The sequence below is a fragment of the Chelonoidis abingdonii genome, chromosome 1, assembly GCF_003597395.2.
Source record: "Chelonoidis abingdonii isolate Lonesome George chromosome 1, CheloAbing_2.0, whole genome shotgun sequence".
NCBI lineage: Eukaryota > Metazoa > Chordata > Testudines > Testudinidae > Chelonoidis > Chelonoidis abingdonii.
In genome coordinates, this window is record NC_133769.1 from 368,736,509 (window position 1) to 368,755,323 (window position 18,815).

The 18,815-nt window shown below is 47.5% G+C and overlaps 2 protein-coding genes across 2 annotated transcripts; one reads left to right on the forward strand and one right to left on the reverse strand.

Moving 5' to 3' along the window:
- Positions 1–1,050: 1,050 nt before the first annotated feature.
- Positions 1,051–7,176, reverse strand: LOC116830479 (olfactory receptor 52K1-like). The gene is made up of 2 exons (XM_032790001.1): positions 7,161–7,176; positions 1,051–1,958 (listed from the first exon to the last, which is right to left on the reverse strand). The coding sequence occupies exon 2, from the start codon at positions 1,942–1,944 to the stop codon at positions 1,051–1,053; it is 894 nt and encodes a 297-aa protein (XP_032645892.1). The 5' UTR covers positions 1,945–1,958; positions 7,161–7,176.
- A 2,559-nt stretch (positions 7,177–9,735) lies between these two features.
- Positions 9,736–10,879, forward strand: LOC116830478 (olfactory receptor 52P1-like). Its single transcript, XM_032789999.1, has 2 exons — positions 9,736–10,649; positions 10,870–10,879. The coding sequence occupies exons 1-2, from the start codon at positions 9,736–9,738 to the stop codon at positions 10,877–10,879; spliced, it is 924 nt and encodes a 307-aa protein (XP_032645890.1).
- Positions 10,880–18,815: the final 7,936 nt, after the last annotated feature.

Here is an 18,815-nt window from a genome sequence, read left to right on the forward strand (position 1 = left end):
TAATAGCCACTGATGAAGCTATCCTCCATGAACTTATCTAGTTCTTTTTTTAACTTATCTACTTCTTTTGCTACAATATTTGTGGTTAATATTATTGGTAGTTAATGCATACTACTAGTATATATATGGTGCAGATAATACAGATTATGAATGTGATATATATCTATATGCTATCCAGCATATATTAGGCAAAAGGAACAAAGGTGATAGCAATATAGAGCAAGACTTTTTCCCAAGTATTTCATTAACACACACACACGCACGCACACGGTCACGCACGCATTGCCACAAGCACACAAAGAGACACAACACTCTGTGTTTCATTTATTTATTGTCAGTATCAGAAAGTGAACTTTAAATACTTTGACCTGAGATCACTCTGTTAAGGATTTGGGGAGTTTAAAGTGCTCTTTGAGGCAGATACAATTTCTTTCCCCCCCGCCCCACCTTCGAGCTCGTGCGTTGTGCTGCTGTGTGGTGGGGTTAAACTACTGGGAACAGGATCTCAAATGTTCAGACTCCACAACTAAGGCCAGTTTTCCCCTAGAAAATGTTGGCACCAGCAGCTTCCATGGTGGCACGTTTGGGACAGAAGATCCCAGCACTCAGCACATATTCTGGTGCCTAAATGGCCCTGGGTGTGTTGCTGCATCTCGGAGCTGACGGAATGTCAGGGGCAGATACTCCATTTGTTCCTGCACTATGCACCTCCATGGCTGTGGCTGGGTATGTCAGTAATAAAGGCCAGATGTTCCAGCAAAGTAAGAGAAGGTGCAAGGAGCTTTCACACTCCTCTTCAGACAACTTCACACTCCACAGACGAGGCTGAGTGAGGACAAGGTCATGGCCAAGATCACCTTCCGGCCAGCAGTACTAAGCCCAAGTAGGGGACGGTGTATGGCTCCCTGTGAGTAGGAGGTGGAGTTCCCATCCCAGCGTACACAAAGCCCCCACAAACATGCTGTCTGAGTTACTCAGAAAACCTCTCCTGCATCCTCTGCTTCCTGATTACTTAGCAGCCCCTTCCTGGTCAGCCTAGACGGTTTTCCCTCAGAACAGGAGAAGCACCCAGTCACAAATCTGTTTGGTCTTCACACCGTACACAAAGGGGTTCATCATGGGAGGAAAGAGGAGGTAGAAACTGGCCAGCAGGATGTGTACGTGTGGGGTGACATGACACCCAAACCTGTGTATTGTTGAGGAGAGAACCACTGGTGTGTAGACCACAAAGATGGCGCAAAGGTGAGAGCCACAGGTGCTGAAAGCCTTGATCTGCTCTTCCTTGGATGCCAGGCTTAAGACAGCCCTTAGGATCTTGACGTATGATAGGAAGATGAACATTAGATCCAACGCCCTGATGAAGAGAGCTACAATGATCCCATAGATGTTATTGAACCTGGTGTTGGCACAGGCCAGCTTCACCACAGCCATGTGCTCACAGTAGCAATGGGAGATGATGTGGGACTCACAGTAGGGCAGCCTTCTGAGGAGGAGGGACAGAGGGATCACTAGCAGAACAGCCCGAGTCAAAGCTGCCAGCCCGATCTTTGCTATCACTGAATTGGTCAGGATGGTGGCGTACCTGAGGGGATTGCAGATGGCCACATACCTGTCGAAGGCCATGGCCAGCAGCAGAGCAGACTGCATGATGGAGAACGAGTGAAGGAAAAACATTTGCACCAGACAGGCATTAAAGCTGATCTCCCTGGAATTAAACCAGAAGATGCTCAGTATTTTCGGCATGGTGGTTGTGGATAAAACCAGATCGATGACGGCGAGGATGATGAGGAAATAGAACATGGGCTTGTGTAGGGAGGGCTCTGTCTTGATAACATACAGGAGGACGCAGTTTCCTAGAAGGGCCATGATGAACATTGAACAGAAGGGGATAGAGATCCAGAGGTGCGGAGCTTCCAGCCCCGGGATGCCCATCAGGAAGAACATGGCTGGATCAGAGCCAGTGCCATTTGGAGCTGAGAGGTTGCCCTGCAGGAGCATCCTCTGCAAGTTTCACATCAACGTCTGTCCTGTCAATAAAACATAGGAGATGATGAACAGACACTATACACATGTGTCTGGCTCACGGGGTGCAACTCCTTTGGGAAAGGATGACAAGATCTGGAGCTGATAGAAACATTGATTGGGTGGTAAATATCGAGGAGCTCAAATTAACAAAAGCCTGGATCCAGGGGTGTAAGTACAAAGTGATAAGATATCAGCTACTGCAGGACTCTTGAATCTGGGAGGCAAAGGCATAACAAATTCTAGAGGCTGGAAGTCGAAGCCTTCAGAGTGCAAACTGAATAAGATTCAACTGTGCTACTGGAACTAAGATGGAATTAACCAGTTCAAGAGAACCGTCAGAGTCTTAGTAAGTTCTCCATGGCTCGGGGTCTTTCAATAGAAATTGGATGTTCTCAGAGAGATGTTCTAGCTCAGCCACAAGTTACCGGGCTACATGCAGGAATCATCGGGTGGGTACTTTGGCCTGTGGTATGCAGGAAGTCAGGCTAGATGGCCATAATGGACCCTTCTTGCCTTAAAAATCTACCACTCTATTATTTCAACAGGCCACTTCTATCAGGTCTGGAGTTGGCTCAATACTTCAGGTCTGTGACGCCAACTCTTTTTTTCAGAAGACTTTCCAATTTTCCCTGCATACCTTTGCATTACCTTTTGTGTTATCATGAGCATTTCTTTCAGTGCCATCACCATGGTACCTGAGTGCTTGGGAGAGACACGATGAACTTCGTACTTCATTTACATCTGCAGCTTACAGATTTCAAATTATATTTTGCTATTTTGGAGAGTTAGGCGCTTGTGTAAGATCAACCCGGATTGGCCCCAGCCCACAAAACATATCAAGCAAATCAGCCAAAACCAGATAGTTTAGAAATTAGCAAAACCCTTCCCTTCCTCAGACAGTGAACCACCCCCTGACTCCTACACTTGACCAGGTGAGAAGTTGGGACAGTAGATATGGGCTTTACAACATGGTTAGGGTATTTCTGACCAAGGCTGAGTAGGGACTGAATTCCAAGGGAAGCCCATTGACCCCAGCCTACTCTCTCTTACGCTGGGGAGTAGGGAGGGGCGGGGGATGAACTCATTGCCTTTGTTGCCATCCCTCTCCCCTCCTCGATCTCTATCACTGCTGAGAACACCTGCAGCCTCGCAGTCCCTCAGGGCTACAACCTGGCAGACGTCTTTGACCCCTCCAACTTGCGTGTGCAGGGTGTGTCCAAGTGCTGTCACGTCACTCTCCATCATGTTCCTAAGATCCTACCCTTCTATCTACACAACAAAAACTCTCCTCCATCTCCATCTCCATCTCCTCATCATTTCCAGCATTGGTTCCGGCAACCTCCTCCACTCTGGTCCACATGGCTCTTCTCACACCTCCAAAGCACAAAATCCCTCCACAGGGTCCTTGTCCTTATCTTAAGGGTACTTCACAGCTCCATCTCCTTACTGATCCACACTTTTCTATTCTCATGTTGTCTCCTATCCCCTCCAGTCTGCCAGGGACGGAGCAACCCCCTGTCTGTGTTTCCCATGCTGCCTCCCTAGTATAGAACAGCCCCCCTGAACCAGCCCACTCCCCATTCCTGCTTCACACCCATCCTCAAGGCCCACTCCACCAAGGAACAATGGACCATCGGGTAGAGCTGATATACATGTATTTAACATAACAGATGCATATAATGGCAGGGAAAAATGGTCCATATTTTGGTTTGTATTCCTTTATCTCCCCCTCCGTATGTTACAGAGGGCTTAATGTTGATGAAGAAAAGTATCTGTGTGTGCGCATGCATGTGTGAGTGTGTGTGTGTGAGATAGTGTGTGTGTCTGTCCAGTGCCTTGCACATTCTGAGTGCTATCTGACGATCAATAATTCTCAATATCTAGAGTATGTACAAAATCCCCCCAAACTTCCCAATCATTTGGTGGAGGAATTTTAACACGTATCTCCTGGCTCCATCCCGTCATTAGCTCTCAGGACTTTCCACCTTTGTTTGCACCCACAATGATCTGCCAGCAGGCATGTGGGCATGGAGGCCCCTGATTTGTGGGGGCAGCTATTTCCAAGTGCAAATGATGCCTTCAGAAAGGAAGGCCAGGTTTTAAAAAAAAGCAAGACTCAGATGTAATCTGCATAGTCTCTTGCACATAAACTGCATTCCACAACCCCTGTCAGAATCCAGGCACCTTAACAATAAGGAACTAGGGCCAACGCTGAAGTTAAGAGAGGTCGTCTGCCTGTGAAACCTCTAAAGAGCCACTCAGCATCACATTCTCAATCTTAGGTGTCGAAAGTATCTGCCTTCATCCACGCTTGGGCACATAGCTTGATTTTTTGGAGGTGCTGAACACTCATCAACTCCCCTTGAAAACCAGATCACTCATTTAGGTGAAAACCAGATCATTCGTTCTAAATATAGACCATAGCTGCTAGCAATAGGCACCCAAGTGTGATCAGGTGGGGAGCAATACAAAACTGCAGATGAAACAGGAAATTAAAATATGCAGCAGCAGAATTTGGATCAGGTTTTGAACTTGCCCAGAATGTAGGTGTGTTTGGATCTGAGGTTCTGCTTCAGACCCGTCTATGGCTACAGAACAGTACAATTCCTTTGCGCACATGATTCGGATTTCATGGGTGAACTCACCAGAATCCTGCAGTGCTCCCTTCCTTTTCTAGGGCCTCACTCTCCCTCACGGGCTGTGAGAGGTCCACACGCTCAGCCGGAGCTGCCTGCCTTTGCTGAATTTATAGCCAAGGTGAGAGAACTCGCCTCCTCCTAGCAGGGGGGTCTTGCAGTTCAGCTGGGAATCTCTGCTTCCACTTTGTCCTCTGCATCAGACAGAGTTAACTGTTTCTCTTCAGTCTTGGGAGAAAAGAAACTGTTCCTGCGTCATGGGAATGAGAGATAGAAAAGCCATTTTCGGTCCCTCCTAGACCAAAATCCCTCAGCCATTGCAGAACTGATCATTACGGAAGTGCTCTGCCCAGTGCTCTGCCCAGTCTCGTTTTAAACAACCCAAGCAATGAACCTTCCACTACTTCCCTTAGGAGGCTGTATCCACCCCAGGGAGTCCATTAGTGCCCGGAGTACCTTCACCGGCTGCGCAAGAGGGTCACCCTTGCTGGACAAGTCAACTTCAGCTGCTTTCTGGCTGAATATTGAACAGTCCGCAGTCACTACAAATACAAGCTAGCTACTGAGCGCCACTCACAGGGAGAGGCCTTAGGAGTTAGAAAAGGCAATATAGCCTCACAGATATTTACTCCACAGCTGGCTGCCTTAAGTTATTATTTTTAGTTTGCATTGGGATAGTGCTGAGAGGCCTCAGCCTGGAAACCGGGCCCGATCATACCAGGTGCTGTACACACGTGTAATGAGAAGGTGCCCTACAGAGTTTCCCACCTGTGTTGGTGTTTCAGTTCTCGGGTGCGGTAAACTTCCCGAGGAGAAAGAATCTCACCTCATTTCAGCCCCACACTCCCCTGAGGCATTCAGTAACCCTGTGAACAATGACATTTGGTGCATATAGTGGATCCTCTTGACTATAAATAAGCCTACACTGAAACCCACCCCCAAAACATGGCGGCATCTCAGAGCCCAGGTCAATTAACTCTGGCTCGCGGGGTTCAGGGCGCTGCACTGAAAAGAGCAGTGAAGATGTTCCTGCGTAGGGTGAAATCCGGTCTCTGGGCCTTCCCCTTTCCCCTGCTTTCAGAGCCCATGTTCCAGCCCGAGCAGAAATGGCTACACTGCTATCTTTAGCCCTATACCGTGAGCCCAAGAAAGTTCACCCAGACTCTAAGACTTGCTTCGCGGGTGAGGGGGGTTTGCTGTGGAGACGTACCCTAAGAAGAGGCAGTTTCACGGCAGTGCTGGCACTTCCTGACTGCAGTCCACCTGCCAATATGGCAAAGCAGCCATTCTTGTGAGATTTCAGCTCTTCTGCTTCCATTTCTAGCTAGACCCTAGAAGGGATGAGATGCAGTGAAAACAAAAAGCAATTCAGTGGGGTGGAGTTCCCTCAGCTTTTCAAAACCTTCAAAAAGACTTGGTTGATTTTAAACTTGAGACCAAGATTTGGGGGATTTCTTATCCCTGGTGGAAATTCCAGTAGACTCCATAGGAAGGGGCTATGACTGGAGTCCCATGTGGGAGAGGGATGTGCATTCATAAGGAGAGAGTGAAGCAGTGGACACAAGGAGAAACTGGCTCTAGGACAGCACCCCGGGTACACAGCATCTTGTGTGGAACATGCATCTGAAGGTGCTTTATTATACACAGCAAGATGTGGTACAATGCCAGGAACCAGTGGGGGTATCAGGGCTGCCCAGGGATAATTTAATGCCAGGAACAGAAAGGCTGAGAAATGAAGTGGTTTTGCAGACACAAGGATACAGGATGAAGGACGTTCATGGCCGTCCCAGCCAGCTAGCTGTGGCATCTGCACATGCACTGTCCCGTTGCAGTCAGGGGGAGCTGTGCTTGTGTACACCAGCTACGGATCCTGCTGAAAGAATTCTAAGATCACCTAGTTTATAAGCCTGCAGGCTCCATTATTTCTACAATCAACTCTCAGAGAGAAAAATACCTGGACAACATTTCCCCAGTTGTGACACTGAAGTAGGTTGCCTTAAACTGCAAACCGCACAAAGTGAACCTGGTAACCGTGCTTTGAAATGTTTCTTGGCCTGTGAGACTGAAATTCTCAGAGCATTTTAGAGGATTTATCTTTGGGCCTAGAGCACAAAGTCTGTATGATGCTTAAGCACTGCAGGACTTTGCTTCCCTCGTTGTTTAATGAGTTTAAGTCCGTAGACTGGGAATTCGGAGATCTGTGCTCTACTTCCCATTCTGTAGCTGACCAAGTCCTCTCTCTGTGCCTCAGTTTCCGCACATACAGTTAAGGAGAACAAGACTTCCCCTTTTTTTGTGAAAGATTTTGAGATCTCTGCCTAAAAAGGATGTAGACAGGCAGTTATTAAAGTATTACGATCATTGCAACTTTATTAGACAGACAGATAAATATTGACATTTTATAAGTGCCTGTATACAACTGCTAGAAGTCTAAATACTAGGTGGGTGAATTTGAGTGCCTGGTATTAAATGAAGCTATTGCTATAATAGGCGTCGTAGAAATTTGATGGAATGATAATAATGAATGGCACACGGTTATACTTTGTACGACATATATTGGAATGACAGAGCAGGTTTTGCTGGTGGCGTATGAAAGGAAGCAGAGAGTCAAATATAGTAGAAATCTTAAATGAATCAAACTGTACCAGAGAATCTCTATGGATAGAAATGCCATGTTGAATAATAAGAATGAGGCAGTAGGAATGTACTACTGACTACCTGAGCAGGTTGGTGATGGGGATTGTGAAATGCTCCGGGAGAATAGAGAGCTACCATACAGAAAAGTCAGTAATAATGGGGGATTTCTACTACCCTCCATCCGATTCACTGAGTACATGTCACTTCAGGACGGGTTGCAGAGATAAAATTGCTAGGCACCATTAAGGACTGCTCCTTGGAGCAGCTAGTCCTGGAACCCACAGTGGGACAGGCAATTCTTGATTTAAGCCTGTCGTGTACAGGATCAGGTCCAAGAGGTGAATACAGCTGAACTGCTCAGTAATAGTGACCACAGCATAATTAAATTTACATCCTTATGGGAGAGAATACCAAAGAAGCCCACCACAGTAGCATTTAACATAAAAAAAAGGAGCTACATAAAAATGAGGAAGCTACTTAAACTTCCATTAAAAGAAATAGTCACAAAGATGAAATGCCTGCAAGCTGTAAGGAAGTTATTTAAAAACACCATACTAGAGGCTCAAACTAAAAATGCTAATAAATTCTAAAAAACTAATAAAATACAGTAAGATGACCAAAAAATGCCACCATGGCTAAACAGCAGAGTAGAAGATGCATTTGGAGGCAAAAAGGCATCCTTTAAAATTGAAAGGTAAAGCCTACTGCGGAAAATAGAAAGGAGCATAAATGCTGGAAAGTCAAGTGTAAAACTGTAATTAATCAGGTCAACAAAGAATTCAAAGAACAACTAGCCAAAGACTCAAAACTAACAGCAAAAAAAGTTTTAAGTTCATCAGAAGCAGGAAGCCTGCGGATCAGTGAGGCCACTGGATGACTGAGGTGACAAAGGAGCACTCAAGGAAGACAAGGCCACTTCGGAGAAGCTGGAATAGAATGTTAGGAACCATTAGGAAAGGGATAGATAATAAGACAGAAAATATCATATTGCATCCATATAAATCCATGGTATGCCTGCACCTTGAATACTGCGTGTAGTTCTGGTTGCCACATCTCAAAAAAGATATATTAGAAATGGAAAAAGTATATTTAAGGGCGGCAAAAAATGATGATGGTTATGGAACAGCTTTCATCTGAGGAAAGATTAAAAAGACTAGGAGTATTCAGCCCAGAAAAGAGATGGCAAAGGGGGGATATAACAGAAGTCTATAAAACCAGGACTGGTATGGAGAAAGTGAATCAGGAAGTTTTATTTACCCCTTCATATGACACAAGAACCAGGGATCACCCAATGAAATTAATCGGCTGCAGGTTTAAAACAAACAAAGGCGGTATTTCTTCACCCAACTCATAGTCAACCTGTGGAACTTGTTGGTAGGAGATGTTGTGAAGGCCAAAAGTCTAACTGGGTTCGAAAAAAGAATTAGATAAGTCCATGGAGGATAGGTCCATCAGTGGCTATTAGCTAAGATGCTCAGGGATGCAACCCCATGCTCTGGGTCTCCCTGTAGCTCTGACTGCCAGAAGCTGGGACTGGACAACACTCAAGGGATGGATCACTTGAAATTGGCCTGTTTTGTTCATTCCCTCTGTAGCACCTGGCACTGGCCACTGTTCGGTGACAGAATACTGGGCTAGATGGACCATTAATCTGACCCAGTAAGGCTGTTCTTCTATTCTTATTACAGTTGTCATCTACACACACTGACATCCGTTAACTCCCAGGAGACGCAGGTTTCAATAGCATAATGCAGGACGAAAGGCCCCTACAAATACGAAGTCTATCCAGAAGATGGCTGCTACAGTCCTCCACGGGGCAGCCCCACAACTAACGCTGCTCCAGAAGTGAGGGATGAGGCCTGGGGAGAGTGCTGATTCAGTGCTCCCACAAGGCTCAGCCATCACCTGCCCCTCCCCAGAAGGAGATGCTCTTTACACCCTTCTAAGGCATAGGGGTGACCCCATTTGTGACCCCATCTCAGGGTTCTACTGAACCTTCTATTTCTCTTCCATTTAAAGCCTTCTGGGCTGTCGACCTAAGCCATTCAGACATTGGGCTAGTTGTCCTTCCAGGTCCCCAAAACTGGAACTGGGGATACAGCTGTGGTCCAGCTCTGAGGGGAAGCAGCAGTGAGAAGAGCATAGAGAAAAGTCCTTGTGCGCAGCTTGAGCAAATCCTGGGAGAGCTGTAGAAAAGACAGCCATTTTGAATTGGTTCCTGCAGTGAATGAAGCCGGGGAGGCCAAGGAGCTGGTGGAGGCCAGGGTGATGGGGCTGCGATTCTCCATATGGGAGAAGGCGGACAGGGGCATTGTGCATGCACTGGGGTCCAGAGAGAAGCAACCTGCAGCGACAAAGCATTTTCATTGCCAACACTAACCCTCTGTGTGGTTTCAATTCCAGCCTCTGAAATGGTCCTGGAAACCAGCTGTGCACCATGTCATGCTACAATCACTCCAACCCCTCCAGCTTCCTCCTAATGGGCATTCCTGGGCTGGAGACCACCCACTACTGGATCGCCTTCCTGTTCTGTGCCATGTACATTGTGGCCCTGCTGGGGAGCTTCACTCTCCTCTTTGTGATCACGACAGAGCCTAGCCTGCACTTGCCTATGTACTACTTACTCTGCATGCTGGCCGGCATCGACCTGGTGCTCGCCACCTCCACCGTGCCCAAGATCCTGAGCATCTTCTGGTTCCGCTCCCACGAAATCAGCTTCGAGTGTTGCGTGGTCCAGATGTTCTTCATCCACAGCTTCTCTGCCATGGAGTCGGGGGTGCTGCTGGCCATGGCCTTCGACCGCTACGTCGCCATCTGCAAGCCATTGCACTACACCACCATCCTCACCAACGTCGTCATCGCCAAGATCGGCTTGGCCATCTTTGTGCGGGGCATTGGGCTGATGACCCCCTTGACGTGCATGGTCAGTCGCCTGCCTTACTGCGGGCCCAGGGTCATCTCCCACTCCTACTGTGAGCACATGGCCGTGGTGAAGCTGGCCTGTGGGGACATCACGCCCAACTATGTCTACGGGATAATGGCCGCAACCCTTGTGGTGGGCTCAGACTCCATCTTCATCGCCATCTCCTACATCCTGATCCTCCGGGCTGTCCTCAGCCTCTCCTCCAGTGATGTGGGCCTGAAATCCTTCAGCACCTGTGGCTCCCATGTGTGCATCATCCTGGTCTTCTACACCCCGGGGCTGTTCTCCTTCTACACACAGCGCTGGGGCCAGAACATCCCCACGCACATCCACATCCTTCTGGCAGACTTCTACCTCTTGGTACCGCCCATGCTGAACCCCATCATATACGGCATGAAGACCACGCAGATCAGGGGCCGGGTGCTGAGGCCATTCTATCCAAAAGCTGAGGTCAGAATTAACTTCTGATAAAAATAATTACTTGTGTTCATGGCGATTCTGTTCTTCTGAGTCTTAGCCAGGATTGTAAACCTAGCTGGAAGGAAGCACCAGAACTTTCATGAGAACATCTTCTTGTGGGATTTCCAGCCTGAGAGTCTCCAAGGTTCCTTTTACACTAAATATCACCAATGCGTTTTTTCCCAACAGCACCTGGTAAAAGACTGTTCCCACCTCAGACGTCAAGTTCTACACATGAATCTATCCCTCCATCCATCCCTCCTTCCAACCATCTAGCTTATCTGCTTATCTACCTATCTGTTAGCCTTGAACGGCTGCCCAAGTGTGGCTGCTGCTGACTCCAACTAGCACCTCAGTGTGTGTTCAAGCACAGAATTCTCCTTGCATGTATATTGTATCTTTCCACCATAGCTTGCAACTTTACTTGCGCTGTTACAGAAAAACTTAACTCGGCTACGTTGTGAGAGGAAGGCGAAAAAACATCACCCTACGATGCTCAGGAGTGTTTTTTTGTGAATCTCAGCCCTGCAAGTTACTCAGAAGCTATTTTAAAAAATCTTAACAATGTCCTGACAGTCTCCTTCTTCCACTTGTAATGTCAGCTTGTCTCAAACTTTTTGAGCACCTGTTTTTTGTCTTCCTCCCCTTTATGTCTGTTTTGTGACAATGTTAAAGACAAATTTAAGAGAAAAACTGTATAGTGCACAATATGCGCAATCACAAGAGCAATGAAAAATGAAATGATTAAAACGTGTCGTTTGGAAATTGTGGGATACCTGTTGTCTGCAAGGCCCATTACACTATCCCTTGTTGTTATTATTCATTAGTATTGGCATTTGCACAGGGTGTCTCAGCAAAGCTCACAATGGATATGGAAAGGGGTGAAACCAAAGCTGGAATTAGAAGGTATGAGAAAGCCTTTGTGTCTCTGCCACCCCCAAGGGCTGCACACCAGTATCTGAGCACACTCCTACTCAGTGGATTTAAGAGTCACTTTCCAAGCCCCAGCAGAGGTGAACAAAACTCCATTAATCCTCCCTGGACAGGTTCTCACTTCTCTAGCCCTCATCGCTGCCGTGTGAGATGTAGGATTCCATTTTAACTATGATGAATATCATCAGCTATTCCCGCAGGATTTAGGCCAGACAAATGGAAATAGCCTCAGACCTGCTCCTCCTCATCCGTCTGTCACATAGAAACGAGCACTAGGAAAATGAGGCCTTTTGGAAGTGGAAATGCTCTGCCTGTAACACACAGGTGAGTAACTCGAGGCACTCCGAACCAGTCTTCCCTAATGTCGTTATTGTCCCCACTGGTTTTCTACTGTCCATCCAACCGCATGTTTAATTTTTGATGGATAGTAACATGCTGGGACACTCCTGTCAATCCAGGTTGGGACAACTGATGTGCCTTGAGAATGGGGGCATGGAGAAAGCAGCAGAAGGAAAGTGGGATACTCATTCCTGCATGTATCTCATGCTTAATGAAGGAGGAAATTCCCATCACTGGATGGGTCCGGAAGTGCTGTGGTTACTGGATAGAGCCTGGCCCTGGGAACTAAGTGCTGGTGGGAGAACCCCAGGTTCGTTAAGTGGATTCATAGATTCATAGACTCTAGGACTGGAAGGACCTCGAGAGGTCATCGATTCAGTCCCCTGCCCCTCATGGCAGGACCAAATACGTCTAGACCATCCCTGATAGAACATTTCTCTAACCTACTCTTAAAATCTCCAGAGATGGAGATTCCACAACCTCCCTAGCAATTTATTCTAGTGTTAACTACCTGACAGTCAGGAACTTTTCCTAATGTCCAACCTAATCTCCCTGCTGCAGTTTAGCCCATTGCTTCTTCTTCTATCATAGAGGCTAAGGTGAACAAGTTTTTCTCCCTCCTCCTGATGACACCCTTTTAGGTACCTGAAAGTGCTATCATGTCCCCTCTCAGTCTCTCTTTTCCAAACAAATAAACCCAATTCTTTCAGCGCTTCCTCGTAGTCAGTTCTCAAGACCTTTAATCATTTGTTGCTCTTCTCTGACCTCTCCAATTTCTCCCCATCTTTCTTGAAATCGGTGCCCAGAACTAGACCATACTCCAGTTGAGGCCTAACCAGCGCAAGTAAGAGCGAAGAATGACTTCTCGTGTCTTGTTCACAAACACCTCTTAATGCATCCAGAATCACATTTGCATTTTTTCAACAGTATCACACGTGACGGTATTTAGCTTGTGGTCCACTATGACCCCTAGATCTCTTTCTGCCGTCTCCCTTCCTAGACAGTCTCTTCCCATTCTGTTTGTTGGAACTGATGTTCCTTCCTAAGTGGAGCACTGTGCATTTGTCTTTATTGAACTTCATACGTTTACTCAGACCATTTCTCCAATTTTCTAGATCATTTTGAAATTTTGACCCTGTCTCCAAAGCAGTTGCAATCCCTCCCAGTTTGGTATCGCGCAAACTTCATAAGCGTACTTTCTATGCCAACATCTAAATCATTGATGAAGATATTGAACAGAGCCGGTCCCAAAAAAACCCCTGCGGAAACCCCACCTGTTATACCTTTCCAGCAGGATTGGGAGCCATATAATACTCTCTGAGTATGGTTATCCGCAATTATGCACCCACCTTATAGTAGCCCATCTAAATGTATTTGCCTAGTTTATCGATAAGGATATCATACGAGACAGTATCAAATGCCTTACTAAAGCCAGGTATACACAATCCACCGCTTCTCCGTTATCACAAGACTCGTTATCCTATCAAGAAAGCGATCAGATTGTTTGACATGATTGTTCTTTACAAATCCATGCTGGCTATTCCCTATCACCCTACCACCTTCATAGTTTGCAGAATGATTCTTCATATACTTGCTCCATTATCTTCCCTGGTACAGAAGTTAAACTAACTAGATCTGTAGTTCCTGCTTGTTTTATTTCCCTTGTTATAGAGGACCATATTTGCCCTTTTCCAGTCTTCTGGATATCTCTCCCATATGACTTTCCAAGACAATAGCTAGAGTCTCAGATACTCCCTCTATTAACTCCTTGAGTATCTAGATGCATCTTTTGGCCTTGGTGACTTGCAGGCATCGTCCTTTTCTAAGTGATTTAACGTGTTTCTTTTTTATTTTATCTTCTAAACCTACCCCTTCCCATAAGTATTCACATATGTTAGACATTCCTTCAGACTTCTCAGTGAAGACTGAAACAAAGAGTCATTAAGCATCTCTGCCATTTCCAAGTTTCCTGTTACTGTTTCCCTCCTCACTGTGCAGTGGGCCTACCCTGTCCTTGGCCCCAATCCCAACCTACATCCCTGAGCAACCCTGCTTGACTCCTCCTAGGCCCAGACCCTTGGTTCCTCCCACAAGCCCTGAGAGGCAGAGTTAGTGCCGGCAGAAAGCTGCACTCAGCTAAAAACCAACATTGAATCTGGGCAGAGACAAGTCCTCAGGCATCGAAAAGGACCATTCAGGGGTCCCTGTGGGGAGTCACAAACACTGTCCTCCCCTCAGCTCCAGCACAAGTACAGAGTGCTCAGTGCCTCAATATAACAGCCTAATACTCACTAATGTGACTGAGAGTATGTCTACACTGAACATAAACCCGGGCTGAGCCCAGGCTCAGGGCTTTAATCCCTTGTTGTATTTACACTTTAATTGTGCTAATTCAGGGCTTGGACCCATGGTGCCAGGATCCTGCAGGGCTGGAGGGTCCGAGCTCGAGTCAAGTTGGGAACTAGGCTATGAGCCCCATTGCTTTGCAGTGGAGCTGCAGCCCTGCTTACCTCATGTCCCAGAAGTCCAGTGGAAGTATCCCACAACGTCCTTAGTCTTTTCTATCCCAACAATCTACAAGCCACTCTACTGAAAACAGAAGACACCCCCTGACCTCGGACAAACAATGGCATTAACCCATTCTCTTCTGATCACCAGCCTGCAAACACACTGTCAGAGAGCCACTATATTTATAGAAACTTTTTAATTTTCAGAATAACTGAAATGTACAAACATCAAGAAACGGAACTGTGCACCAACATTGCGTGGATCAGCATTTAACAGTGTTATAGCAGGTGACAACTGTACAATGTTAACCCTCACCCCTTTAGTTCAAAAGTTGGCTTATCTTGCCTTTGCCCCTGGGAACTGTAGCAAAGCGAGAGAGGCAATGAATGTCCAATGGCATTTTCAAGGGATAAAATAGCAAGCCATGTCAGTCGCTTGTCAGCCGCCATCAATCAAAGATATGTTTTAATGAGCCCAAGCTTCAAAAGGTGTGCTCACTGCTCACGACCAGAGATGTCCCTTGGGTAGGGTGAATCGGGGCAACTGCTGCAGGCCCCACGCTTTAGGAGGCCCCATGGGCCGGTGTGATTGGCCGGTGTGGTTGGTCCCAGAAGACAAATCCGTCACTTCCACCCCGGGCCCCGCACCCCGCTAGGGACGGCCCTGCTCACAATTGTGACTGGCAGCGTGAGCAGAATCCTCCAAGCTCTCCACACATTAGGAGAAGTGTCTTTCAGCTCTGCATCATGAATGAATCGGAGAACTTGGAGTGGAGAGCGCTTCCCATGTACCAAAATGTGATGGATATTGTCCAATTCAACATAGAAGTCTTGATCACTGATGTCCGAACATTTTCCGTGTGTCAGCCAGCGTCCTATGAAGTTCCGTAAGATTGTTCAAGAGTGTTTTCCCATCTGCCGTCAGTTTACTGAGGTCATATAAATGCCCCCAGGTCTTTTTGATGTGCTTCATTTGTCCAAAGCTTTCTTTGAAGGACACTCCAGCCTTGTCAATGAGTGAGCAAAAAAATCCCTCTTGAATTTTTCTTCTGAGCTTCCCATGACTTCATCTCTGCCCTCGTAACTAAACTATCTCTTCTTCCAATGAATACGAGATTCTTCAAAGTCAGGCTCAACTCCTAAGTTTTCTACCATTTCTTTGGCAGCAGTGATAGCATCTTCAAATCCGTTGTCTCTGTAGGCCATAATGAGATCAAGGCAGCTTCTCATCAAAGTAGTAGCAGTTGCAATGTCCATTGACTGAGTTTGTAATGCCTTGCTTAAAATGTTTACTTGGAACAGAATATCGTGCCAAACCACAAGTGAGACAAGAAATTTGAAGTCAGTAATCTGATTTGCCAGGCTTTGCACCTCATGTCAGATTCTGGCCTCAGGTTTACTTGACTGCACCAGTTCCATGCGGGCATTGTAAGCCTCAGTCATTTGGTATCTCACTAGCCTTATGCTCACCCTTCAAGTCTTAAACACACGTACACTTTCACAATTACGCAATAAAACAGGGTTCACAATATTGCATCTGGTCTCTCACTTCTTTTCGTTCGTATATCTCACTCATTGACTGGCGATGTCCCACTCCTTATCTACACATGAGGCCTGGCTGACAACATTCTAGGATGTTCAAAGAAAATGTCATTCGCAGAAAGCCTGGACGGTTCCATGAGATTCCACAAAGGTCCAGAACATTCTAGGAGGTTAGTGAAAAATGAACCCACATATAAAATACCTGAAACATTGTACTTCAAACATTCTATTTTCTCTTTCATGGCTAACAACACAAACAGCACCCTGAACCCAATGCTCCTCCTAGCCCGGCACCCCAGGTGGTCTCCTGGGTTGCCTGTCCCTAAATCCAGGCTTGGACACAGTTACTTTGACTCGGGTCTGTGCACTATAGTGTGGACACTAGAGCCCTAGATTTGAGCATGAGTTAGAAAAGTCTTAACATAAGGTTTAAATACTATGTAGATGCTCCAGCCCAGGGTTCTCTAACACGGGTCAGCTGACTCAAGTCCCACTAACCCTGGGCTTACAAGCAGTGTAGATATACGCTAGAGTCCAAACTGCCCCTCCCACGGTCTCTGAGTCCCCAAACATGGTGCTTCCTGCCTCTTGTAGTGCGAGCTCAGAGTGGCAAGCCCCAGTTTTAGCTGTGTTGCCTGGTGCCCAGGCCTCTGGCCGCCGGACTGGTCCGGGCTCCTCCGCTACATCTGGGCTGGTCTCCCAGCCCGGCTGTGAATGTGCGCTGACCAGCTCTCTGGGCCAATCCCTTAGCACCTGCACCCCCAACTTCAGGCTGTGTCAGGGCCTCTTTATTCCAACAGCAGCAGCAACATGTGTTCATCGTAAGCCACATGGTCCTTCTCTCTAGCCATGCCCCAGAGGTGAGCAACAAAGATGACCATAGTGGTGGATTACAAGCCATATGAGCAAAAGCTGAAGCAACTGTGTATGTTTAGTTTGGAAAGAGGAGATTAAGGGGAGACAGGACCAGCGTTCCCTCTAATTTTATACGTCCAAGTGCAGAATGAATTTTATTATGTGCACCAATATGGAGGTGATGTGTGACACATCACCTCCATTTTGGTGTACTAACAAAACGTGGTGGGACCGAGGGTTTAGAAAGGGAACTCGTAGAAGCTTGGGGTGCAGGGGTGCAGGCTCTGGGGTGGGGCTGGGGATAGGGGTTGTGTGGGAGGGGCTCAGGGCTTGGGCAGAGGTTGGGGTGCGGGCTTTGGATGGCGCTGGGGATGACACAAGTGGGTGCAGGCTAAGGGTGGAGCTGGGATAGGGTTGGGGGCATGTCTTTCCCTGCCGGCAGCCCTGGCCCCTGCAAGGGGCTTAATAGGGGCTTCACGCTGCATGGCCACGCGTTAGAGGAAATTAAGAACATGTAGGGGTTTCAGATACTTGACAGGCTGCCATAAAAAGATGGGAAAGTGTTCTCTTGCCACAGAGGGCAGGACAGGAACCAGTGGGTTCAAGACAGAGTAAATTTGGATAATCTAGGAAAAACTTCTTCATTGGAAAGGAGGACAATGAGCAGATGCTCGGGAGGTGTGGAAGCTCCTTCACTGGAGGTTTTCAAGAGAAGGCTGGAACCATCTGTCCCGGAAGGTTTAGACACCTGAATGCGCCATTGGCAGGACTATAGCTGACCCTGAGCCAGTGTCTCTCTGTGTGTCGCTGTTCGGGGGCTGGAGAGCAGCGGACTGCCTGAATGGTGTATAACTGCCCATCCCCGGAATCAGGCACACGTTTCTGCCCTGCTCCCCAGCGGCAATGTGGGATAGCGCTGCCCTCCCCATTCTGCTCTGCTCACTCTTGAGGGGGTTCTTGGCTGCACAGTGCCTGCTTCCATCCCACTGCACGGGGCTCGGAGGATGTGCCTCCCCCACAGCCATCCTGGGTGCACTCACAATCAGCCTTTGGTATGTAGATTCTCCTCTGTTGTACCGGGGGCTCTGCCAGGCCCGGCTGTTACCTTTGTTGGTCCAGATCAGGCATTTGAGGTGGAAACAGAGGCACACAGCCCAGTCCCTGGGGTGGCAGGGCTGATACTGCAGGGGTCCAACAGCCACAGATCATGGGGTGCGGCGGCTCGGAGCAGGAACAACCAAGCCTTCCAGCCCTCGGGAACCACCTCCTCTTGGGCCAGCCCCTTCTCCTCGCACCCTCCCCCTTACTTGCTGCAGGCGGCCCTCCCACGCTTCCCTGCCCCAGCTCCCTCTGCCTAATGCGGCAGCGACAGGGTGGATGAAGATCCAGCTGCTGTGGTCGCTGCTGAAGAAAATGGCCTCAATCCCAGTGCCCTAGACGACGCCTAGGTCACCTAATGGTTGCACCTGCCCTGTTCATTTGTTACAATATTTGTGGTTAAATTATTGGTTCTTAATGCACGCTAATGTATATATTATTATGGTGCAGATAATACATATTATGAATGTGATATTACTGTTACCCAGCATATATTAGGCACAGGAACAAAGCTGATAGAAGTAAAGCAAGACTTTTTCTCGAGTATTTTATTCACATACACACCCCCCACCACCACACGCCTGTTTCAGTTTATTTATTGTTGATGAAAGTGAAAACAATGAATACTGTGTGCCTGAGATCACTCTGGTGAGCTTTGGGGAGATTTGAGTGCACTTTGAGGCAGAACCCCTTTATCATCGTCTCTCTCGATCTGTGCTTGCGCTGTGCGGTTGTGACGTTCCCCTGGTGTAATCTGGACAAGTGATCTGCTATCACTCCAATCCTTGACTCTGGGAGCAGCCTTACCCTGCTCTGCAGTGGAGACCGTTCCAGGCTGTTCATGCACAGTCGCATGGAGCT

What these genes read in the sequence shown, in the direction of transcription:
- LOC116830478 (XM_032789999.1), top strand. Translation starts at nt 9,736, where the DNA reads ATGTCATGCTACAATCACTCCAACCCCTCCAGCTTCCTCCTAATGGGC.
- LOC116830479 (XM_032790001.1), bottom strand. Translation starts at nt 1,944, where the DNA reads ATGTTCTTCCTGATGGGCATCCCGGGGCTGGAAGCTCCGCACCTCTGG.